Genomic DNA, 23,854 nt, shown 5'->3' on the forward strand with positions numbered 1-23,854 from the left:
TGATTTGGTTCTCAGTAGTGATTCACTTTACGCCATCCGATTTTACTCAAAAGTTGGCTTGTTAGTTAGAAATTTCGTTAATAAGTTGCTTAGATATGATAAACACTGAAAAATCGCCCCCTTGTCCGGTTTCGGAGTCCTATTATATGCCCAAAAGTTCATAAAAAGATGCACTTCCCATGACCTGACATATTCCAAAAGTTGGTCAATCCGTGACAAAATCAAAATCAACTTACATATAAAATTTCATCAAAATCGGTTTAGTCGAACTTGAGAAACACACAAACAGATAGACAATTAAACCGACAGGCCAACATCTTTCTAAGAATAGTTTTTTTATGCTTTCCCATCATGGAGAAGTGCGTTTATTGAAAACTCAAAACGCGAAATTAGGTGTCATCACTTCCCTTATTGTATACAATGCTTTTGATAAAAATTAAAATGTATTTTGTAATTTTGTTAATATAAAAAGTAAAATATAAAAAAAAGACAACTTCATCTCTTTTTTTCAATTTCCTTATGAAGAAGAAACTATAAAAAAAAAACACAAAAAATAAAAATTCGATTTTAAGGTAATGACGTGCTTTGACAGCAGAACTAAAGTATTAACAACGTTGAAAATTTTAAAATAACAATTTTTACTTTTATCATTTATTTTGTATAACGTAACCTTATATGAAGAAGAACAAAAAAAATAGCCAGGTAGTATAAAAATGAAGGTAAAATTCAAAAATTGTTTAATACATGGGTGAACACATCACATACTTCAACAATGAAACTCCAAACTTAAACTTGACTTCAAGTATTAAGTAATGACATTTTTATAAGAAATAAAAAACCAACGCATTGAAATTCATTGTATCATGTTTGAACAAACCATGTTGCATTATTATGCAGTTGTATAGATATAATATGAAAGCATTAACAAATTACAGTAATATGCTAGCACAGGGTAGTCTAAATTTTGTTGCCACTTTGAGTAAACATCTCACATATTAATAACTGTTTTTTTAAATCGTGCGTTTATAATATCATAAAATTTAAAGATTTAAAACAAAACTGGTTTTTTAATTGAAAAAGTAAATTAACTTAAAAAGTGAACTTAAGTAAACTGCGTAATTAATTCCGAACAAGAGCCGTGTAAGTCTTCAAAATTTCTAAATTAATTTCAATTGAAATTTAATATTGGAGTTCTGGTTAACTCGCAAGCATTTCCGGGAAACTCTACTAAGAGCCTTGGGGGGGGGAGGGGGGGTTGATATAAGTATATTACTCAGTATAAATTGACTTCTATAAAACTAATAATTAAATTCTTAAGAAATTTAAATTACCATCTTGTTAAAAGATTAAAGTAAAACTCAAAGGATTATGAAAAAATATTTATGATGAAAAATATTTATGACAAAGCGAAGGATTATGAAATAATATTTTTAATTCTTCGCAAATAAAGGTTGGCCCTTGTGTGACAAATGGATTGGCAAATTTATATCGTTGTAACATCATTACCTGAAAATAAAATAATGGCCCGCGTTTTAAAATAAGTTTTATGTTGCTAAATTATGTGATGTCAATTCAATGACGATTTTTTCTTTTTTTATTGTTTTTTTTTTTGTTTATTCTCTCTTCATCATATTCAAGTTACTGACAGTTTAATTTTATCTTTCAAGCAAAACGAATAGACTTACGGATACTATCGGAATCAATATACATAATTTGTTCCAGTCTTGAATTCTGAATTATTGTTTTGCTTATTTCCAGTTTTTTTTTTTAATATCACTTAAAACTCTTTTGATTTACGTGGTTTATCAACATTAAATAACTGTTTTCCATTACTAAAATTTGGATATCAAAAAAAAGAAAATTCAAAATCAACTACAAATCGAAAACTTAAAATTAACTAAAAAGAAAATAAAAACAAAAAGAAGAAATTTACATATTATTACTTTCGATTTCAAAAAAAAAGTTGTGTAAATACCAGTAGCAATCATTGTTAACTCTTACTTGTTGACTGCTAATGAATAGCCTTTAGGATTAGCTGGTTTTTCTTTTGATACTGAATTTTACAAGATTCGTGACTTTTGAATGATAAATAAAGATTTGTTTTTTATTTCATTTTTTATGGAAGCGAGTTTCAATACTTAAGTGTTTTTTTTTTATTGCAGTTTAATTATATAAAATTATTATGTGATATTTTTAAGGTAAAGTTATAATTTTAATTATTATTAATCGTCAAAGTGTGTATGTAAAATCATTATTTCATTTGATTTATTGCATAATTATTGAAGCATTAAAAAAAATAAAAATTTTTTACAAAAAAAATTATAGTTGAAGTTGAAGTTGCACAAATGAAATTCAAGTTTGAATGCGAACATAATGTTTATAAGTTCATTTCTTTTTTCCACTAATGGTAACAAGACTTGTTGTACCAGCTGAAAATTATTTTTGCAAATTTATTTTATATGCTTATACATACATTAGTAGGTACTTGTGTTTCAATACATACATATATTACTGAATAAAATAAAAATCAGATTAATTTGGCAGGAAAATATTTCCCTGAATTACCGGGTTGAATATTACAAATCGTGCATTATTTGATATTTTGACTACACAATAATTTTTGTTTTAACATCTGATCAGTACAATAACAATTCCCAATTAAAAAATTTGCTAGAATGTAAGCAAGACAAAATAATTGTGTCGGTTACTGAACATAACGTAGTAAAAAAATATTATGTGCAAACATTGAATGTCAGCTATATTCAAAGTTTTGTAGGGTTGATTTAAGTCATTTAAATTCGAATGATACTATTAGCAGGTGAAAACTATTAGTATTCAAGTAATGAGTGATGTGATGGCTTTTGAAGCAATCGGATGTGCTTTATAGTGAATTGATAATTATAATCATTTCCACAAAATAATTTATATTTTACACAGAAACATTGAATCAAATTAGCTATATAAAATTTTAAAGTGCGAATATAAACTAATAATTAAAACAAAAAGTAAAAACAAAAAAAAACAAAAAAAAAGGAAAAAAAAAAAGTGCAATAAAAAACAATCGACCGCATGGTCGGAGCGACTATTAATGCTCTAAAACATGTGATTGATAAAAAAATCAAAACTAAAACTGATTTACATACTAAGATTACAACCATGTCTACGAAACTGGAAAATAGAACATCCAACACCAATTTACTCAAGAAAAATAGACAATTGAGGTTAGATAAAGCTGATCTAAAAAGAGAGTTGCAGCAAATGAAAAAAAAGTTGAATTCCTTATTAAAGCAAAATGTAGAAGTGTCTGACAACAGATTTAACATCCTTAATATGGAAACCGACACTGTAAACAATCCTGTGAACGAAGCAGAACCAATTCCAGGTACAACTATCAACAACGATGACGACTGGATACAAGTCTTGCGCAAAAGAAATAAAAATAGAAAAAATCTCCCTTTGGACGAAAATGTTGAAACAACCACTACATCTGATAGTAATACAGCATTCAGTAACAACAATAAACAGAATTTCAATTCACAAAAAAAGGTAAATAATTCACCACAAATGAAAAAACCAAAAAATGCTCCACCAATTAAAATTAATGATAAAGACATAAATGCTATTAAAAAGTTATTAAAAGATCAACTAAAAATCGACAATTTTTTGATAAAATCTATGAGTAAATTTCGACATGTATTATATTTACAAACCGATGTTCAACACAAAACCGTTTGCGACGCACTAAAATCTGCAGAAGTAGAATGTTATACCTATACTCCAAAGCAAGAAAAACCAACAAATTATGTTTTAAAAGGTTTACATGGAGACTATGAGAGTGAAGAAATCTTTAACTTCCTTAGGAATCTTAATGTAGAAAATGTATTAATAAATAAAGTTATTCGACTTACAACAAAAAAATCAACTCTTGAAAATAAAAAGTTACCATTCTTTATAGTTCAAGTAGGACCGCAAAGTGAAATTAACAATCTCCTAAAACTAAAATCTATTGACAACCAGATCATTAAGTGGGAAAAATTAAAAAAATCTCCTATAATTCAGTGTACTCGCTGCCAGAGATTTAATCATTCTGCATTTAATTGTAATATGACACCACGTTGCGTAAAATGTGGGAAGAATCATACAGCAAGCAACTGCAATTTAATCAAAAATGGTCCAGCAGAAAATTTATTTTGCATTTTATGTAAATCAGCTGGTCACCCTGCATCATACAAGCAATGCCCTGTTTACAAGCAAAAATTCGAAATAATGACGTCAAATAAGCAAATGAGTAAACAAAAACAACTAAATAAAATTAGTCAAGTCAGTAATTTTATAAATCCAAAAATATCATATTCCAGCGCCGTACTAGGTAATGCTACAAATAATTCTAACCCATTTAGCAATAATTATGATACTAACATTACTAACAATAACTATGTTAACACAGATCTTTCAGTAGATATGAATAATAATTTAGGTCGAATGATGAATTTACTGTCTGAACTCAATAAAAATGTAACATTGTTATGCCAGGGTCACAAAGAATTGGAAAATAAATTGTCAACTCAGGCTGAAAGAATCGATTTTTTATTTGAAACCTTACATGGGTGAATCAAATCAGCATAGAAATTTAAAATTTATATCAATAAATGTTAATTCATGCAGATCTATTGCAAAACAACTTTCTTTGCTCGATTTTTTAAATATCAATAAGCCTGACGTAATGGCACTATGCGAAACAAAATTAGGTAGTAAACAAAAAATTTTATTTAATGATTACAGGATCGTAAGATTTGATAGGCCTGATAATACTGTAGGCGGTGGCACTGCCGTGCTGATAAGAAAAAATATAAAATTTTCTACAATTAAGAGTAACATTATCGGCAACTTCAAGTGTCTTGAAGCTTGTGCGATAAAAATTTCTATTTCCAACGGGAAAAACCTTATTATAGCTTCTGTTTACGCATCTCAGCGTAACAGTTCCTTTTTTCAAAATGAATTTATTGACCTACTTAATTTGTTGAACGTTACTAGTTCTGAAAATTATTTTCTTATTGCTGGGGACTTGAATGCTAAACATGAGGCTTGGGGCAACACTAGCCACAATAGTAGAGGCCAATTTCTAAAAAATTTAATACAATATGATTCCGTTAGATACAAAATTGCACTATACGCGTCTAATGTGGCTTCATACACGAGACATAATTCTTTTTTAGATCTCATTTTAGCTGACCCAAGATTAGCACTCAAAACGGATGCCATAGGTAAATTAGAAACTCTCATTTACGATAGTGATCATTTGGCTATTAGTACGGATATATCTTTAGATAATGATGATTTGATAATTGGAGTATCTGACTCCATGGAGTCGGGATCATTCAATTATAAAAAGGCAAACTGGAAAAAATTTAAAAGCAGAATTTCAACATTGATTAATGAGGATATTAATATACATAACTTACCCAATAATAGAAATTTATCGAGAACCGAGATAGATAATGCCCTACACTCAATTGAAAATATAATTCACACATCAATGCGATACTCCATACCTGTATATAATACCAATATTAATAGCTCTGAAATGTATAGTAATAATTTAATTAATAAATTAAGAAAATGTAAAAGTCAGATTCTATCCGCAAAATTTCAATTGTTAAAACTCAGTGTTAGTAGCTGCGACCCTGTTATACAAAGAACAAATGCATTATTAAACAATATTAACTCATTAATTAAGCAAAACTTACGCTTATCCACAAATAAATTTTGGGAAAATAGAATTAAAAATATTACACTGAAAAAAAATTTTAACGTTTTTGCTGAAATTAATAAAATGTACAGAAAAAAAACTACCAATAGGGCGGAAAAATATTTGATCCCTGCTTCGAATTCCCAACTTTTAAGAACGGCGGGCTTGAGTACTGTTAATTTGAGGCGTGTTAATAATAATTACGTAATTGAAAAGGAACAGGATATTTTAAATACAATGGCAGCGCATTTATTCCAAACAAATGAGTCTACTGTTAGTAGAATATCTCCAATAGAGCGTAATATTGCACAAACTATTAAAAATTTCAATACATTTATACAAAATAATGAGGAAAATAACATTACATTGCTAAAGTTTAGTAATCTAAATCGTTCAGATGGGCCAAATTTGGACCAAAGACTTGCGGGTTTTTTTGCGACTCCTAAAATTATTAAGGATATACTACACAATTTAAAAAATAAGTCTTCATCCGGTACTGATAATATTCCTACTTTAATTCTTAGAAAAATTCCAGACCTATTAATAGAAAAATATTGTATAATCTTTAACAATTGTTTAAATCTTTGTTACTTTCCGGAGGCTTGGAAGGAAGCCCAAGTTGTTATGATTAAAAAACCTGGTAAATGTGCATCAGAAATCAATAACTATAGACCCATTAGTTTACTACCAAACATTAGTAAAGTTTTTGAAGCATTCGTAAATCGTATTATTATTAGAGTAGTTGAGGATAAGTGTATCATACCGGATAATCAGTTTGGATTTCGATACATGCATAGTACCACGCATGCTATGACAAAATTTTCATCAGATATCTGCAGATATATTAATAACAGGTGTTGTTTAGTGGATCTGGAGAGAGCATTTGATACCGTATGGCTTGATGGATTAATATATAAATTGCTAAGATATAAGTTCCCGTTGCACTTAGTTGCCTTAGTCAACGATATGATACGCAATAAGTCTTTTAGGGTTGTGGGTTTGGGAAACCATAGCTCGAAAAAATTTCGCATAACTAATGGCTTACAGCAAGGCACGGTTAATTCTCCTTTGCTTTTTATTATTTACATTAGCGAATTGCTTGATTGCCTAAACAAAGTGTTAGGTTCTAATCATAGCATTGCGTTCGCCGATGATTTAACCATCTATTCGGCTGATCCGGATCCAAAAATGGTTCAGTGCTTTCTTCAAACTCAATTTAATAAAATTTCGAGATATTGTAGATACTGGAAACTAAAAATTAATTATAGCAAGTGCGAAGTTATCTTATTTAGGGACACTATTAATAGGGTAAATCAGAATATCAAAAAGCACTGGAAAAATTTCGGGCTCAGGGCTGATGGGGGTTTGATTTCTTTACCACACAGTAATAGTGTTAGATACTTAGGTGTTACATACCATCATTTGATGAATTTCAAACTTCATGTTGAGAATCAAATAGGGAAGGCAAACAGAGCCTTTATGTCTCTGAGTAAATTATTTTACTCTAAAAATCTGGATTTTAAAGTCAAACTTCTATGTTATAAAACCTTAATTAGACCTATTCTTACATACGGCTGTCCAATTTGGTATAATATAAGTGCTTCTACAATGGAAAAATTAAGGTTATTTGAAAGGAAATGCCTCAGAATCTGTACTAATCTCATGAGAAAACCTGAAACTAATTTTCTCCACTTCTATTCTAACAAGGCGGTATATGAGGCTTCTGATACTTTGAGAATCGATAGTTTCATAATTAGGCTGATTCGAAAACATATTCAAAGGAGTTGTACTGTTCATAATAATTCTTTGGTTGGCCACGCTTATTATGAGAGCGATGAATATATTCGCGATTCAATGACGACAGGTTTCATACCTCCTGAAGGATTTGTGTTTCTTGACAAAAATAATTATGTTGAAAATTCTAATTTCATTCCAATTTTGTATCACTTCAAAAGACATGCTAGTAATAAAACAATTCCACTAGACTTGAATACATACAATTTATCAAATGGTAACCTTTTTATATACGATACTAATATTATTCATAATATTAAACTATACAAATCTGAATCCTATTTTTGGAAAAATTAGTGTATAAGTTTTTTTTTAATTAGACTAAGTAAGTTTTTATTAGATTTTATTTTTTTTCTTTTTTTTTTTTTTTCAAGGAAATTATTTTTGTTTTTGTTTATCTTTTATTTATATTTTTTTAAGCTATAGGTTAAATATTTTATACTACTCCAAAAAAAAAAAGAAAACTGAATTTTTTTTCACTAAATTTTTTTCTCAGTGTAGTAAACATAAAATTATTATTATTTTACAATACTAATTTAAACATATTATCGTATTAAACTTGAAAAATATTATCGCAGGTAGAAAATGGCCTTAGCATTTAAATTTCGAGAAATAAATGAGAGAGCTAGAGCATTAGCCATGTGCATTTGTAAATAATTTAAGATTATTATTAGAAAGTTATTTTAGTTTTATTTGAACTTTTGTAAAAAACATATGTGACAGAATAAATAAAACATTAAAAAAAAAAAAAAAAAAAAAAAAAAAAAAAAAAGTATTCAAGTAATGTCTTTTTTGCCTCAAATTCTTTGCGCTAAATAAGAATTAGTACGTAAGTAATAAAATTTTTATTTTTGGAAACAAAAATTAAAAATTGGCGGAAGTAATTTTCACATTAATTTTTTTAGTGCGGTTAAATTAAATTTTAGAATAGTGTACATGTACCCTTGTTCATAAACTTGCAAAAACAAAAACACATCAAGTTTGTACTAGAATTTTTATATTTTCGTACAAAATCTTATACTTATATGTTTGATTTAATTTCGAACTTATTGATCACAATCCATGTTTTGAAAAATCTATAAAAAAATTAACAAATGTAATAGATAGTACATAAGTACATAAGTATACGAATTTAATTTTAATTTTCTCTTAATATTTTTGGTCGTCATCTCAAAAATCATTATGAAAATAATACGTGATATAAGAAAATTAAAATAGTGTTATTTAATATTGATTACATAAATACCAAAAAATTTGCAAATGTATATAAACATATTTTTTTGTGCATATACAAACTATTTCCTGCCTATTATAAATGGTTTGACTTGAATTTATTTGCATACATAAAATAGCAGCGGAACTTGAAGCTTTGCATATCGTGTTAATTTTAAATTAAAAACAGTAAATTTGAATTTTGAATGTCATCAATACCTGTTCAGTTTGATAAACAAATCTTTTGACAAATAAACTTAAGGTAAATTTTAAGTTTCATTATATTTAAATAAAATTACATTATTAAAATTTAAAATTTTGCGCAAGATAAATATTTTTCTTTCACAAAACCAGTTTTCTTACTTTTCCCGTAAATAATTTGAGTGGCCCGTAAATTAAAACCTCAAATTAAATCTTGTAAATTAAAAACCCATTTGTGAATTTGTTAGATTTAAATTTTTCGAAATTAATAGGTATAAGTTGCTGAAACCACAATCTATAATGCTAAGAATATGCCTATTTTTAAGAATATGTTTTACGCCTTTCATTGGCATGTCCAAATAAATTTTTAATATACACAAATATGTTCATAAAGCACTTATTTCACTATAGTAAACTACAATATTAAATCATAAATTGCAATCAAATAACTGATAATTTCAAAATTCCCATTGTTGTTGCCCTCGAGGAATTTGTAATTGGCAAACCTTAATTTTCTTTTGATTGTTCTAAAATATTGAGAAAAACAAATTAAATTTAAAATAAAACTTAATAAAAAACGAAAAAAAATAGCTATTTCTATTTATTTAAACTTGTTTTTTTATTTACTTTCAGAGCTACTTTCATCATGGGAAACATTCCTAGCTTGGAGTGAAAATGCCGGTGCTGCACGTAAAATGCAAGAAGAAATGTTCATATTGAAAAACATGTTGAATCGTTTAGGTTGCAAACAATTAACCGATTTAGATTCCGAATCTTCAATTCAGTTATCAATTGAAGAATTTAAGGTTTGTATCAAGATTATCTGAAAAGAAATCTTGATTATTAAAAAAAAGAAAAAAAAAAACAAATAGCTATAAATATGTACATATGTAGGTAAAAAATAAAACAAAACATATTTTTTCAATATTTTATTTTTTGAATATTTCTTTTCAAGGTCTATTAATTTTCTATAAAAAACGTTTTTCTTTAACAACTTTACGCGAACAATTCTTCAATTCTCTTATTTTTAGCACAAAATTTTATTGAATTGTTTGTATTTTTATTTTCAGAATGAAAAATCTGCTTTAAAAGCTTATCGTACAGACATGCTTCGGTTGAACGCTTCTGTCCATAGTTGGCTAACTCGACAAGAAATGAAAGTACAAAAAGAATTAAAAGCTTTAAAGGAATCTAATGATTTAAAAATACAACAAGAAAAGCAACAACAAGATAATAAAGGTTGTGAAGAAATAAATGATTTAAGTGAAGGCAAACAAGAGAAACAATGTGAGATAGTCACAATGAATATGGAAAGTCATTCTCTTATAGATATTATACAATCAGAAAATGAATTTCATAAACATTTGAAGGATGAAGTTAGTGAAATGTATAAATCTTGGGACGAAGCTGATGCAAGGTGTGTATTATAAAAACTCTAATTCAAAATTTTTTTAGAAAGTTTAAATGTTTTCCGCAAATTGTTCACTTTATTAACTATCGTTGGTCGAAAAAATTGATTTGCTTAATATGATTTTTTCGCTTTTACTTTTAGAATTAACTCTAAGTTGGAAACTTTGCAAGGATCTCTAAATGCTTGGAGACAGTTAGAAAATGGTCTTTCAGAATTTCATCAAGTTTTAGGAAAAGATCGTGGTACGTTGGCTGGTTTAGAAGGTGCTTTGGAAAACGGTCGCTCAGCTAGTGATCTTGCGCAAAATGTTAAATTAGTTGCAAAATTACTTTCAGAAAAAGTTGATAATGCTAAGCAACAGGTGCGTATTTACCAATAAAGTTTTTTCACAAATAATTTTATTTATATCTCATTTTAAGATCGCTCAAGTCGCCCAAGAACAACAAATTGATCCACATCAGCTAATTCATATAACAAGATTTGCCGCATCGAACGGATCTCTATCTGATAGCGGTATTTCAGATGGTGGTACAACATCGGACGGTGGTTTATCAGAACGTGAACGTCGTTTAGGTGTTTTACGACGTTTGGCAAAACAACTAGAAAGTGCTTTGGCACCAGGTAGTGAAGCTTTAAAATCTATTTCAGCTAGAATGGAAGCAGCTGAGGCTGAACTAAAAAAGTTGCAAACCACATGTCGGGAAATAATTGTTAGAACTGCTGTACAGCAACAGCATAAAGCTACAGCAACCATATCACAGCAGCAACCAGAAACCGAGCAAATGAAATTAACACCATCAAAATTAGCATTAAAATCAACAAGTTTGGGTTCAGGCGTGGAAGAAATTTCTCCATCAAAATCTGCTAAAAAACGCAAAGCCAGGAAAGTTAATAAAAATGGAAATGGTAGTATGTTGGGAGACTCTGATTCAGGCGATAATGATTTGTCTGATGCGAAGGACGAATCTAGAAAATCTGATAGACGCAACAAAGGAAATTCATCACGAAAGCTCTTACTAACTGGTAATGGTGGTTCTGGCGATCCAGATGATCCTAAACCTAATGGATGGGATCCTTGCAATAGCAGCGATGACGAATCAGAAGGAAAACGAAGTTGGTCATGGCGTGTTGCTCGTGTTGCTTTACCAATGCAATTAGCGTTATTGACATTATTTTGTGCAGCGTGCTTAATGCAACCTCATTGCTGTGATTCTTTCAATAACTTTTCAATGAGTTTTACTCCGCAATTAAGATATGTAAGAGGACCTCCACCAATATGAAGAAACTTCAGGAAATGCTATTAGTTTTTTCGTGATTATAAAACTTGTGTCAAACAGGTTTTTTGTGTGTAACTTTAAGAATATCTTAACTCAAGAACTGATCCTCTCCCTTATTTGAGAAAAATATTTTTTAGCCTAGAAAATATAAAACTATTGAGCTAGTTATTTAGGATATTAAGTTATCATTATGGGTCGCCTGCCTATTACTGTTAAGAATATTAACATTTAAAATTTAAATTTGCAATCAGATTTAAGAATGTATGATTAATTGAGTTTTTTGATAAAATGTTTTTTTTTTTATGGTTAGGCTTACCATATATGGCTAACAAATATCAATAACCAATTAACAGAACAATATTGTACTCGTTAAAAATTAACAGGTCAAGAACACAAAAAAGGGGAGGGAAAGATAATAGTTCTAATATAATTTTTTTTAGCGGAAGTAGTTGAAAATTTAGTGATTAAAAAGACAATATTAAACAGCAATAAAATATTTAAAATTGTAAGATTACTAAAAATATAATATGAATAAATAATTAATCGTTATATTAATATATCACTAATTCTATTACAAAACGAATCTCAAAAACTTCCGCTTAATTAAATTATAAAACAAAAAGTATGAGAAAGAATACATAGTAATGTATTTAAGTTGTAGATATAGATAGATGTAAAGAGATGAAATTAAGAAGATAAGTTCCTGAAAAGGAAATCGTTTTTAAAAAGCTTAATTTTAGAAAAATTTGGGAAAACCCGAATTGAAAAAAAGAACCTAATTGCTAAGGCAGATCAATTTATTGTTTAATTAATTATAATTACTTGTATTTTACAAAATTTATTTAGAAAATTTAGGTCTAGACCAAACAAAATAAGGGCAATTCAAAATCAAGTACTATTTTTAATTGTTTTTAATTCTTAATATAACAACAACCTTAACGAGAAATTGTTAAAGAGAAAAGTCTTGAGCAAAACTTGTAAGTCTTGAAGTTGTTTGATATATTCCTTTACTATAATTTGCTTACTTTAATATATATAGTCTTGCTTCGTATAACATTTGAATTTTGGAAATAAAATTTTTCGAAAAACAATTTAGTTTTTACCAAATTAATAAATTAAAATTTTTATAAGGAGTATTTTTTTATTTCCAACATTCATATAAAAGTTAAAAAATTTATTTTCTGTTTCCGACTTTACCCTCATGAATATCTCACAAATGACACAGAATTGGGAGATTTGTAAAAAAGTTTAACAATGAATATGATAATTTTATAGTACTCATATTTATCATTAAACTTAAAGAGCATTTTTCAGAAAAAATGCTTATGAAATTATCAAAAAGATTCTCAAATCTTTTCGAATCTTCTGATTGGTTCGTTAACAAATCGAAAAAAAAAATGAAATAGAATTGACCCGAAATTGAAAAACTTGAATGATTATGAAAAAATATTTGTATCTAATCAATAATATAAAGAATGCTTGAAGCATTCAAGGGTTTAAGAGGTTTGTCTAAATGAAAAATCGTGAAATGTAAGAAACGTATTAGTGAGGATAAAATGTTTCAACTATTTATATCAATTAAAATTGAATTTAAATTTTGATATAATAGTATGAAAGAGTTTAAAAGAAATAACTTCTTTTAAATAGAAATTTAACGTAAATCAAACTTATATTGATTTGAATAACAAAACAATATGTATATAATTTGAAATCATTTAAGAATCTTTCTGAAAAAGTAAAAAAAAATTTTTAGGATTTTGTTGTTATTTTATATAAAATTAATACATAAAATAAGTTTCATATAATGGCTTTTTGGATTTTTAAATAATAACTAAAAAAATTATTATTTTTATAATTTAATTTCACTTTAATTTTTATATTTTAGATATAATTTCTTGTTATAGTATTATTACAATAATATTGAATATTTTTTATAAGTATTTAATATTGTCAAGATGTGTGTGAGGCAATCATTTCGAAATTATTTAAAGAATATTAAAGAAGGTTTTCCATAAATTTTAGGAAAATATTTTTTAATTAATTACTTAATTAATTTTTTACTAGGACGTTTTTGTAATTTTTTGCATTAAATGTACTTAATTTAAATATAATTATCTTTAGATTTTTATAGATTCTAAATATTTAAAAAAAAAATTCGTTCTAGATAATAAAAAATATAAATTGTCTTAAGTTATAGTAAATTTTTATTATCATCATTTTGTATATTACTTAAAATAAAAGATAATTTTTATACTATTAATTAAAAATAATTATTCAATATCTTTATCGTAAAAAAGACATTACAAAATATTGCAGATCTATGGCTAAATTGTCCAAAGTCTCATAATAAAAAAGCAGTAATTTGAATATTTTGTTTTGTAGTTATAATTTTATATTTTTTTTAACTTGATCTTTTATTCTTATATTAAAATATAATTAAAGTATAATGAATTAATATATTATAGAAATTAATATTTACTTAAATGAAATATTTTTTTGTATTCTAATTTTTTAATTTTACAATAAATTTATTATGCATATCAAATTAAATCAATTTACAATTGATTATAAATTATTTATAAATTTAATTTAATCGATTTAAATAACAACAGAATCCTAAAAATATTATCAAACAAAAATTAAAAAGCTATGAAAGTGTGTACCTATTTTTAAAAATATATAAAGTGCCTAGAGAAATAGAATCCTAAATAATTTTAATAAAAATGTACTCAATATCAAAAATGAAAGAAATAATGAAAGAAAAATGTTTAAAAAAATAATAATAACATTTTATGTTCAATATTTTGCAAAATTTTGAGATTATATTCAATTTTTATGTTAAGAAATGTGTACGATAATTTCAAAATTTTGAAATAAATTGAATTTTTATTTCACTTTTTATATAAAAGTAATTGAATCCGTCAAGAAAATGGTACAACAAAATGAACGAAAAAATAAAATTCTATTATAATAATTTTGATTGAAATTAATAGCTATATATAGGAGATATCTTTAAATATAAGTTTTATATGGATATTGAATTTCACAGGATAAAACTTCTTGGTTTAAAAAACTATTATGTTGGAATTAATTTTATTAAATAGAACTTGTTGAAATTCTAAAACAAAAATAATTGCCTATAGGCTGTTCTTAAATTTAATATAATTTTTTTTCTATTACATTAATAGATTATAATTTTTAGATTAAAAAAAAGAATCATTTTTATTTAATAGTAAATTGTAAAACAAGAAAAAAATTGTCAGCTTGTATATTAATCATTTATTGTACGTATTTTGGGATATGGAAACCTTACAATGATTTAAAAAGTTAAGGGAATATTTTTAAATAATTTTTTCTAAGTTTTCTTTAAAACAGGTTTAGAAGAATACTTTGAATGATTTTAGCTTAAAACATATTTAAAAATTTTATAAACAACAAGTTTACGATACAACAGATTGTTGACAACATTTTTATTATTATTATTATGCATATTATAAAATAATAAAAAAAGGTATAAAAAAAAATTTTTATAAAAAATAAAATTTTCTTTTCAGGAAACAAAAACTAAATGTGTTTTATTTTTTATATGAATGTATTGTGGCTGAGTATGAAATTATTATTCCAATATGTTCTACTAAATTTATTTTCAAAAAAGTTATTGTAATGTTATGCAGGTCTATGTCATTATTTTGTCACAAAAAGATGAATACAATTTCAATATTTTGCATTAAAAACCCAGAAGAGTTAACTAACAATATAAGATAAAAACCTTAATTGAAATAAACAAACAATAATTAAGAAAAACCGTCTTTTACCAAAGAAAGGCGCAATAGTAAAATAAAAATGATGTTCTTAACTTACGAGTAAATGTTGTGATCAACTTGCTGACTTTCCAGTTGAACAATTAAACTTAAATCTTATAATAAACTTCAGTGTATAATACATATTCCATTTTATTTTGTTATTTTTATTTTTTACATTATAAAATAAGCCCGAGGCACAATTCTTTTATCTTCTATGCTTCTATTCAACTCACTTTTCGTAAAAGAAAATATTTTAAATTACTGGTAATATAAAATATATTTTTAATTTTGATATGGCTTTTACAATGAAAGATTTACATTACTATTTAAAAAGAAGAACAACTAGACTAATTATAAGGACTTAAGAAAATAAAATAATTATTTAATAGATTTTATATTTCTGTTTAAGATAAAAAATAAAAAAAATGGTGTTTTATTACTGGCGTGGAATTTCATCGATTTCTAATAGGGCAGCATATCTAAAATATAATAAAAAAATAAAATTAAGATCATTAGAATTATTAAATTATAAAAATAATAAACCTGATCTTCTGTTTCTCTACATTTGGACAATATTATGAATTCTTCATATGAAATATTTAATCGCTTTTTTAAAATTGTGTAGTATTCTTCAATGATTAGAGGGCAATTAGTAATTTTTGTACAAAATCCTATATCCTTTTCAGGACCAGTGCATGTTCGGCCTTTAAATAAATATATACATTAAATACATAAAAAACTCTTAAATTTTCATAAATATTACGAACCAATTTAACTATTTACTAATTTAAAAATTTACGAACATATTATTTTTTTTTTATTTATTTTATTTAATTTTTACCTGGAAATTTTTTGCCATTAAAAGTAGATGTCCTTAAATCAAAACATGGACAATTTTGTGTGGGTTTGTTTCGATTTGGTAAACAATATTCAATTACATTTGGACAACTCGAATTTTGAGGTTTTATGTATTCATAGCCATTTTTAAAATTCTGCGCTTTTCTTTTTCTTTGTCTTGTATTAATTACAGTTGTTACGGCTGCGGTGGTACTTGTCACAGAAGCGGTTGTGCTTGGTGAATTTGTAGTAGTCAATGGAGTAGAAGTTGACCTACTGGTCGATGCAGTTGTCACTGCTGATGATGACATAGTTGTTACTGATGCTGTTGTTAAAGTTGAAGCAGCTGTAGATACTGTATTTGGTGGTGTTATAAATGGAAAAGTTTGATTTTTTACAATACAAAAAGGACGTAGTTTTGAAAATTGTAATACATTTAACATATATAGCTTAATACATATTGATAATAAAGCCATTGTGAACATTCTTCTTTACCAAAAAATAAAAATATTTTAATCAATTTAAAATTTAATAGTATGATTGCAGAAAACTACAATTTATTCATAAATATTTTTTTTTAAATTTTATTCGTATCCGAATTATTTGCAATCTTAATTCTAACTGTTGAGTGATTTCTACTACGGATAAAATTGAATAATCAAAAATTTATGAATGTTCTTCAAAATTTATTTACCCATCTATTATTTATTTTTTAATTAGCAGAAAATAATTGTATTAAATGTTAAATTGTCACATCAACAAATAAAAATAAATTTTAAAAATTAGGTTTTATGCACCTTTGAATTAGTAAAACAAGAAAAAATTCTGATTATTATAGTTCAATGCTGAAACAATTAACCACTTAAGAGAAAATCTTAAAAAGATCAGGTCAATATTTCGAATTTTAATATAGATATGATAAATTCATAGTTTAGTAAAAATAAAATTTAAAAAATTTTCATTAAAAAAATCTTAATCATAAAATGTTTTTAAAATGTAACTAATTCGTTTAAAAATACAATAGGTTGAGTATAAAATTTAATAGAGGTAGAGATTGAGCTGCTAAAAAAATTTATATAACCGGTACTTGCAAGAAAAACGAAGTAGTTATCTACTTATGCTTATTTACTGTAACTAAAACTAGTTCTTAACAAATACCAAAAAATTATGCTCCTGTTGTAGTACAGTATTTCAATTCTCACTCAATTTTGTTTGAATCAACAGAATCTTAATCACATACTTTTAAAAACTTAATATTTATTTCCATCATTAATAAGTATGGCATAATATTTAAGATTTTTAGTTTCGAAAAATGTTTAGAAATCTCTTTTTAGAATCATTTTCAATACATGCACTATTTTTTTTGTAAATATTTAATATTTGTTATTATTTTAGGTGCTATGTTGTTAAAACTAATATTTATAATTTTTAGTTCAACAATAGTTTTATACTTTCAATTTCATGCTCAGTCAAACAATCCAATTCATCACAAAACACATTGGTTTTTCTTTAGGTACAGTAACTGGTTTTAATCATAAAGTGTTTGATTATAACAATTATCAATAATCCTCTAATTTATTCATTGTTGAAATTTCGAATCAAAAAAACTATGTAAACTTTTTCTTTCCTATAATGAAAATATTAAAAAATAAGTATGCTAACTAAAAACAATTTTAAATTTGCTGTTGTTAGTTCATATTATTTTTCGATGCATTTGAAACTGTGTTTACTCTACCCTATTATAAGCTACATTAATACAAACAGCTTGGAAAAAAATTATCTTTAAATTACAATTTCGCATTCAGAATTTTTAGATGTATAAAATTGGTTTTGGCATAGTATAGGAAACTGTAAACTTTTTAGTTCGTAATGATAAATTAAATAATATTATAAAATACAGTGTTCTTCTATTTGCACAGTTACTATGGGATCATATAACATAAATATATTATTAAACAAATTGCTTAAGTCAAGCATCAATTATCATGCAAACTAATCTTAAGCGATTCAATTATCTTTTAGACGAGAAAAGTGTAGCTACCAGACAGAATCGGCATCATTTAATGAGGAAGGAAAAAGAAATTTGTGAACAGTAAGTATAAGAGAATGTTTATTAGTACGACGGACTAAAAAATTTGGGTTAAGTTCTACGGAAAACCAAAAAAAAATATAGCAAAACGAAATATACAAAAAAAAGAATGTAACAGTTAAAATATATTTTAAGTTCGAAAAAAATGCAGACCCTAGAGCAGCTTTACCAATACCAAGATCAAAACATTTATTTTTTAAAAAATATCAAAATATTTTTTTGTTTTTTAAACTATAGTTAGTACTGACGAATAATAATGTTTATATTACAAACTATAAGGTGAAGATTTGCAAAAGCAACAAAAAAATTTGATGTTTTCTAAATTTTTGCAAATAAAATAAAAGGTAATTAATTAACAAATTTATTAGTTTTGTTAAACTCAAAAATATATGAAGTTTTAAATTAAAATTAAAATGCTTATATGACACAACGCACCTTGAGCATTAATCGTAATATTTCAAAATTTATGTATGTATGTAGTTTCCAATTAATAGTGTTCATTCCCACTCAGTTGTTCCCACTCAGTAAAAACAAAATGTATCCAATTCCGAGAACAAAATATACCCAAAGTGTATCCAGTCTCTTAAAGTAGAATTATTATACTAAGTCGTCTTATTTTATACCAATAAACTCATAAGTAATATTAATGTGCTTTATCCAACAATGTGAGTTTCCTTATTTATATTAAATTCTTTAAGAAATCACACGCAATTCCTATTACATTTTAAAAGTTAACGAAGATTCACTATGAAATAAATATAATAAGAATAAGATAAAGCAATTTCGCGATTTAATATTATAGTAGCACTTTAAAAGTTTCTAACATTTACATATTTAGTGTTCGAGAAAGAAATGTATGTATCCATATTTCAGCAAAATTTTAAAATGTAGCCAATTTCGACATTTCAGCTAAATTTGAAAGCAAAAGTGTATCCAAATGGATACAATTATAAATACGAAAATATGGTATTTCGACAAAAACAGAAAAAATTTCTTTTGTGTGCTATATCCAACGCAAATTAAGAGCAAAAGTAACACCAAAAATTGCAGTTACCTTCAAAAAGTATATAAAAATGTTCTAGGTGTCGTGAGATTCTAACACTTATTTATTTAAAAAAAAAATTGAATTTAAGCTTACCAATAAATTTAAATTTATTGCGTAATAAACAGATAATTAGAATCCATTATTAATTTTTCTGATTAATAATTATAAATATTCGAAAAGCGCTATAGCAATTGGGATGTCAATAATTGTGTCGAATTTTCATATTTACATATATTTAATTAATTGAGAAAAATTAATATGAATTTTCACAATCAATCAACAATCACTATAATTTGTAATACGAGTATTATTGTCAGTCGCCTAGATTTTTCTCAAAATAAAAACATGATCTATACTGAATAAAATTAAAGAATATATTTTCTAGTCGACTTGCATTTTCAAGCATTTTCAATTGGTTTGGTTACAAACTTAAAAGTTATTAATATATTCTCAGTATTAAATACTTATATTGGGCGTTTATATAGGTTTTTGGCTTTGAATATTTTGAGTACTTCAAATGAAAATTTCATTTAGTTACTCATATTTCAAAATAGATGTCGGTAATAGAGTCACTAAATTGTTTCCTGAAACTGAGCGAAAAAATTTAACTAATACATAGTACTAGAAACAAGAACGAGATATTGAATTGAAACATTTCTTGGTTAGATGTCGCTGCGTAAAAATAAAATATTTCAGAAAATGAAAATTAAAAGGGGACTTTTTTACTTTTGGGCACAAAATAAAAATAAAAACTGTTAAAATCAAAAATAAAAAAAAAAGTTAAATATTTTGACGATTTTAAAAAATATCAGAAACTATTTTATAGACTTAGAATTTCCTACAAAACGCGAACATTTTATTTTTCTACTTTTCAGCTTTTTAAATTTTACTTTTCAGTTTTTTTGGATGGGAAATTTTTACTTTTCAGCTTTTATATTTAATATAAAATTAATATTCAGTATAAAAAAATATACTGAAAATTACAAAATATATGAAAATATTCAAGTAGGAACAAAAACCAAAAGTAAAAATTATAATTGATGACTTGAACCAATACCCTTTTTAAAAAACTGAAAAATAGAAATTTCCCTTAACAAAATTTAATGAAAAGCTATCTCCCCTTTTCCTCTAAAAGTTATAACCTAAAATGTAAACATTCAAATGCAAAAAGGTTGCGGCTGACTGTTTTAATACCTGCATAACATAATTGAGTATTAAAAAGAAATGTCTGCTAAAATTTACCGTTACCTAAAGTCCGTTCCTTTTCAAGAAAAGGGTATAACTTTTAGAGTAAAAGGGGAGAAAGCTAAAACTTTTCTTCTACGGAAAAAAGTTTCTAGTAATGCATTTATTTATTATGAAATTCCAGCTTTCTTTGTTCAAGAGTGTAGAAGTTTTGCAAAGGGCAACGCGGACACAGGGAAACTATAAGCGCTTATTTTCAAAATTTTTGGAAAGTCTATGACTTGTTATAAACTTGTTTGTATGAATAAAACTTATTTCTGCCCTCTTTTCGAAAAAGAATGAAAAAAAAGGTTTTCTCTATCCCTTTCTTCTGCCCCTCTGTTAGTCATAAATTTTATACCTAGCTACATTTCTTCCAGAAACTTATTTCCGAAGAGGAAAATTTTTACTTATCTCCTCACCTTTAAAAGTTATAGTTAGTCAAAGTCCTAACCTAACGTTATTTATTGTAACGAAAACACAAAAATTTTTTAAGTTTTTGACTGGCTGAAATTTTTGACTTCATAAATGCCTGGCTTCTTCTACCGCAGCATAGTTTAACCGTTAAAATTTAACACTATCTAAAATACGTGTTTTTAAATTTCTTTTAGACGGAAAATTGTAAGAATCTGAAATTTAAGCAGCTAGATACTAATAAATAGTTTATTTTGTAAGATAAAGTTTTTTTTCCGTCTTGATCCCCTTTTACGTTATCGCTTCTCGAAATTTGCAAAAGTTGAATTTTCGGCATCTTATATTTCTAAAACTGGAAACTTTTCCAAATTTTTACGAATGCAGATAACGGAAAATACTATGCAATTAGCCCTTTAACATTGTGTTAATATTTTTAAATTTTTTTTTGTCTCATCCGAAATGTATGCAATCTTATGAGATATTTTGTTATATGAATGAAAGTAATTTCATAGTGTATTGCTTTTAAAAGCAGTATTTTCACTTGTTGAAGTATAAAATGCCACTTTGCAAACCATTGGTTTGATCCAACTTGATTTGCTTTTAAATAAGAAGTGAAATATAATTTCGGCTAAATATACTATTATGAAATATAATTTTACGATAGTACACACTGTGCTGTAATCAGTTTAATCAATTGGTTATTGAATTTTAATTTAATTAGAACTAAAAATCATAAAATCATATTGTAAAAACTGAATTTTATAGGAACTAGTCAAAGGACGACTCACTATATTATAATTTGTAAAATGAAATAACTTAATCCTATTTTTAATTCAATTATGTAAATTTTGTAGACATATGTTAAATTCTATGTTATGAGGTAATCTCTGCGGTCGTTCTTAAATCTTAATATTAATATGTATGTGGTCAGTGGTATTTATAAGTGATAAAAAATTAGGATTTTTACATTCTTTTGTGGTTTATTACTATGAAAAGACTAAAAATAAATGCGAAAGGGTGTATTTTTAAACGCAATGACTCTTTACTCTTAAAAATTATTTGCATAATATGTGTGTATACAATATGTAGATACATGTAACGCATGTATGTACATATAAACATATATGTATATGTTAATTTAAAAAAATTTTATACGAATTGTGATAAATAAATGATTGAATTGGTCAAATATAATTTTTTTTTAAATATTGTGTGCTAGCATTCAAATGATTTTAAAAGGGGATTTTTTCAGTACGTGAAAAAGTTTTTAATTACTTCGATATTTAAGGTCGCTTCATTTATATAAAAAAATATACTTTTTGCGGTTTCGGAAAAGGGCAGCTTTCATTTGTGGCAAACATATTTCTAAGGTATACGAGATAATAACACATGTATAATAATGTATAACAATGTATTTTCTATAGCAGAAAATTTTCTTTGGAAGTAGATAAATACAATAGCAGAGCTACTGAACAGGTCGTAAAACTTTTCTTAAAGATTGATAAAATTTTAAATTTTTGTATAAAAAACTGTACTCTGGTATATCAAAGCGTACCTACTATAATGAATTATAATAACCTAGAACGAGGTATTTTCGATTTTGAACCCAGCGGCGAGCATTTAAGTAGTATTAAGGATGAGATTTTCGCAAAAATTTTCCAAACTCATAAAAAAAACTAATGAGTAAGATAAGATTTATTGATTACGAGTTTATGGAACTATAGAGTCTAAGATTTTTCTTAGATTATACTTTCTAAATTTATAATTTATTTATCATTTCTAAATTTTGATTTTAACATATTTAATAAAAATGCAATATCAAGGTCAACTAGGATAGCTTTTGCATATTTGCAACGAAAATAATTTAAAATGTGATGGCTTTTGATGTGATAAAATTGTTGTAATGAACACTTCTCGCAGGGTTTCCTCAATGCTAAATTTCATATTGTTTATTGACATATCATAAAAAAGTATACGATTACTCAGTTGGTTACCCAAAGATCAATATATAAAAGCTATCCAAAGCAAAAACAATTATTCTTTCTTGTGCAGAAAATACCTTAATTTTAAAATTGTTCTGAATGTAAAGTCGGCATTTTATATTTTATTATCATTATTTTGTATTTTTCATTCATAAAACATAAAGCACAATTTGACGATTTTTTATTATACTTTAAAATAAAGGTAAGAGGGGAAAAGCAGATTAAATTTCTTGAAAGTTTTTATTGTGCCATATTGTATGTAATAAAAGAGAAAAGTTTAGGGGAAAAGAATTTTTTTCTTTTTTTTTCATAATTTGAGAATTATTACTGCAATTTCTTTTAAATTGTCTTATTTATTGCGAAAAAGATTATGTACAAACAATAAAACGTAAAATTTTATTTACTTTTTATATTTTTTTTCATAAAAATTTTAATATTCTCGAAATATTATTATTGTACTCGATTTTAAAGTAGGTATAAGAATATGCGATATAATATAAAATTCACATAAATATGTACTCTCTAAACCAAAATCGACTAGAAAACGGGTAGTCATAACTAGATTGAGTCACTAGATTGGAGTCACTAGGACTCTAGTTGTCAATCTAGTTAGAAAAAAGTAACTAGATTCTAGTAAAATTTCTTTACTAGAGTTTCTAGTCATATCCTAGTTAGCTTTACTAGATAGTCTAGGTATTATTACTAGGAGAATTTTTTACTAGAATAACTATTGCCGTAGATGTTTATTCTAGTCAAAACAACTTGAAAAACCAGTTCGTCAAACTAGAAAAAACTAGACTTGAGTACTAGAAATTT

General features: G+C 25.9%; 1 protein-coding gene across 3 annotated transcripts in view; it reads left to right on the plus strand.

The window, feature by feature from the left end:
* Positions 1–15,185, plus strand: part of LOC129609127 (klarsicht protein) — a 126,308-nt gene extending 111,123 nt beyond the window's left edge. For all 3 annotated transcript variants that reach the window (XM_055521012.1, XM_055521013.1, XM_055521014.1), the window contains 4 exons: positions 9,590–9,762; positions 10,027–10,373; positions 10,509–10,728; positions 10,787–15,185. In XM_055521012.1, the coding sequence (XP_055376987.1) occupies positions 9,590–9,762; positions 10,027–10,373; positions 10,509–10,728; positions 10,787–11,647 (1,601 nt within the window). In that variant the 3' untranslated portion in view covers positions 11,648–15,185. The remainder of the gene's footprint in view (positions 1–9,589; positions 9,763–10,026; positions 10,374–10,508; positions 10,729–10,786) is intronic.
* The last annotated feature ends 8,669 nt before the right edge of the window (positions 15,186–23,854 follow it).

The sequence above is a fragment of the Condylostylus longicornis genome, unplaced genomic scaffold (genome assembly GCF_029603195.1).
Source record: "Condylostylus longicornis isolate FDR11 unplaced genomic scaffold, ASM2960319v2 ptg000038l, whole genome shotgun sequence".
In the NCBI taxonomy this organism is placed as follows: domain Eukaryota; kingdom Metazoa; phylum Arthropoda; class Insecta; order Diptera; family Dolichopodidae; genus Condylostylus; species Condylostylus longicornis.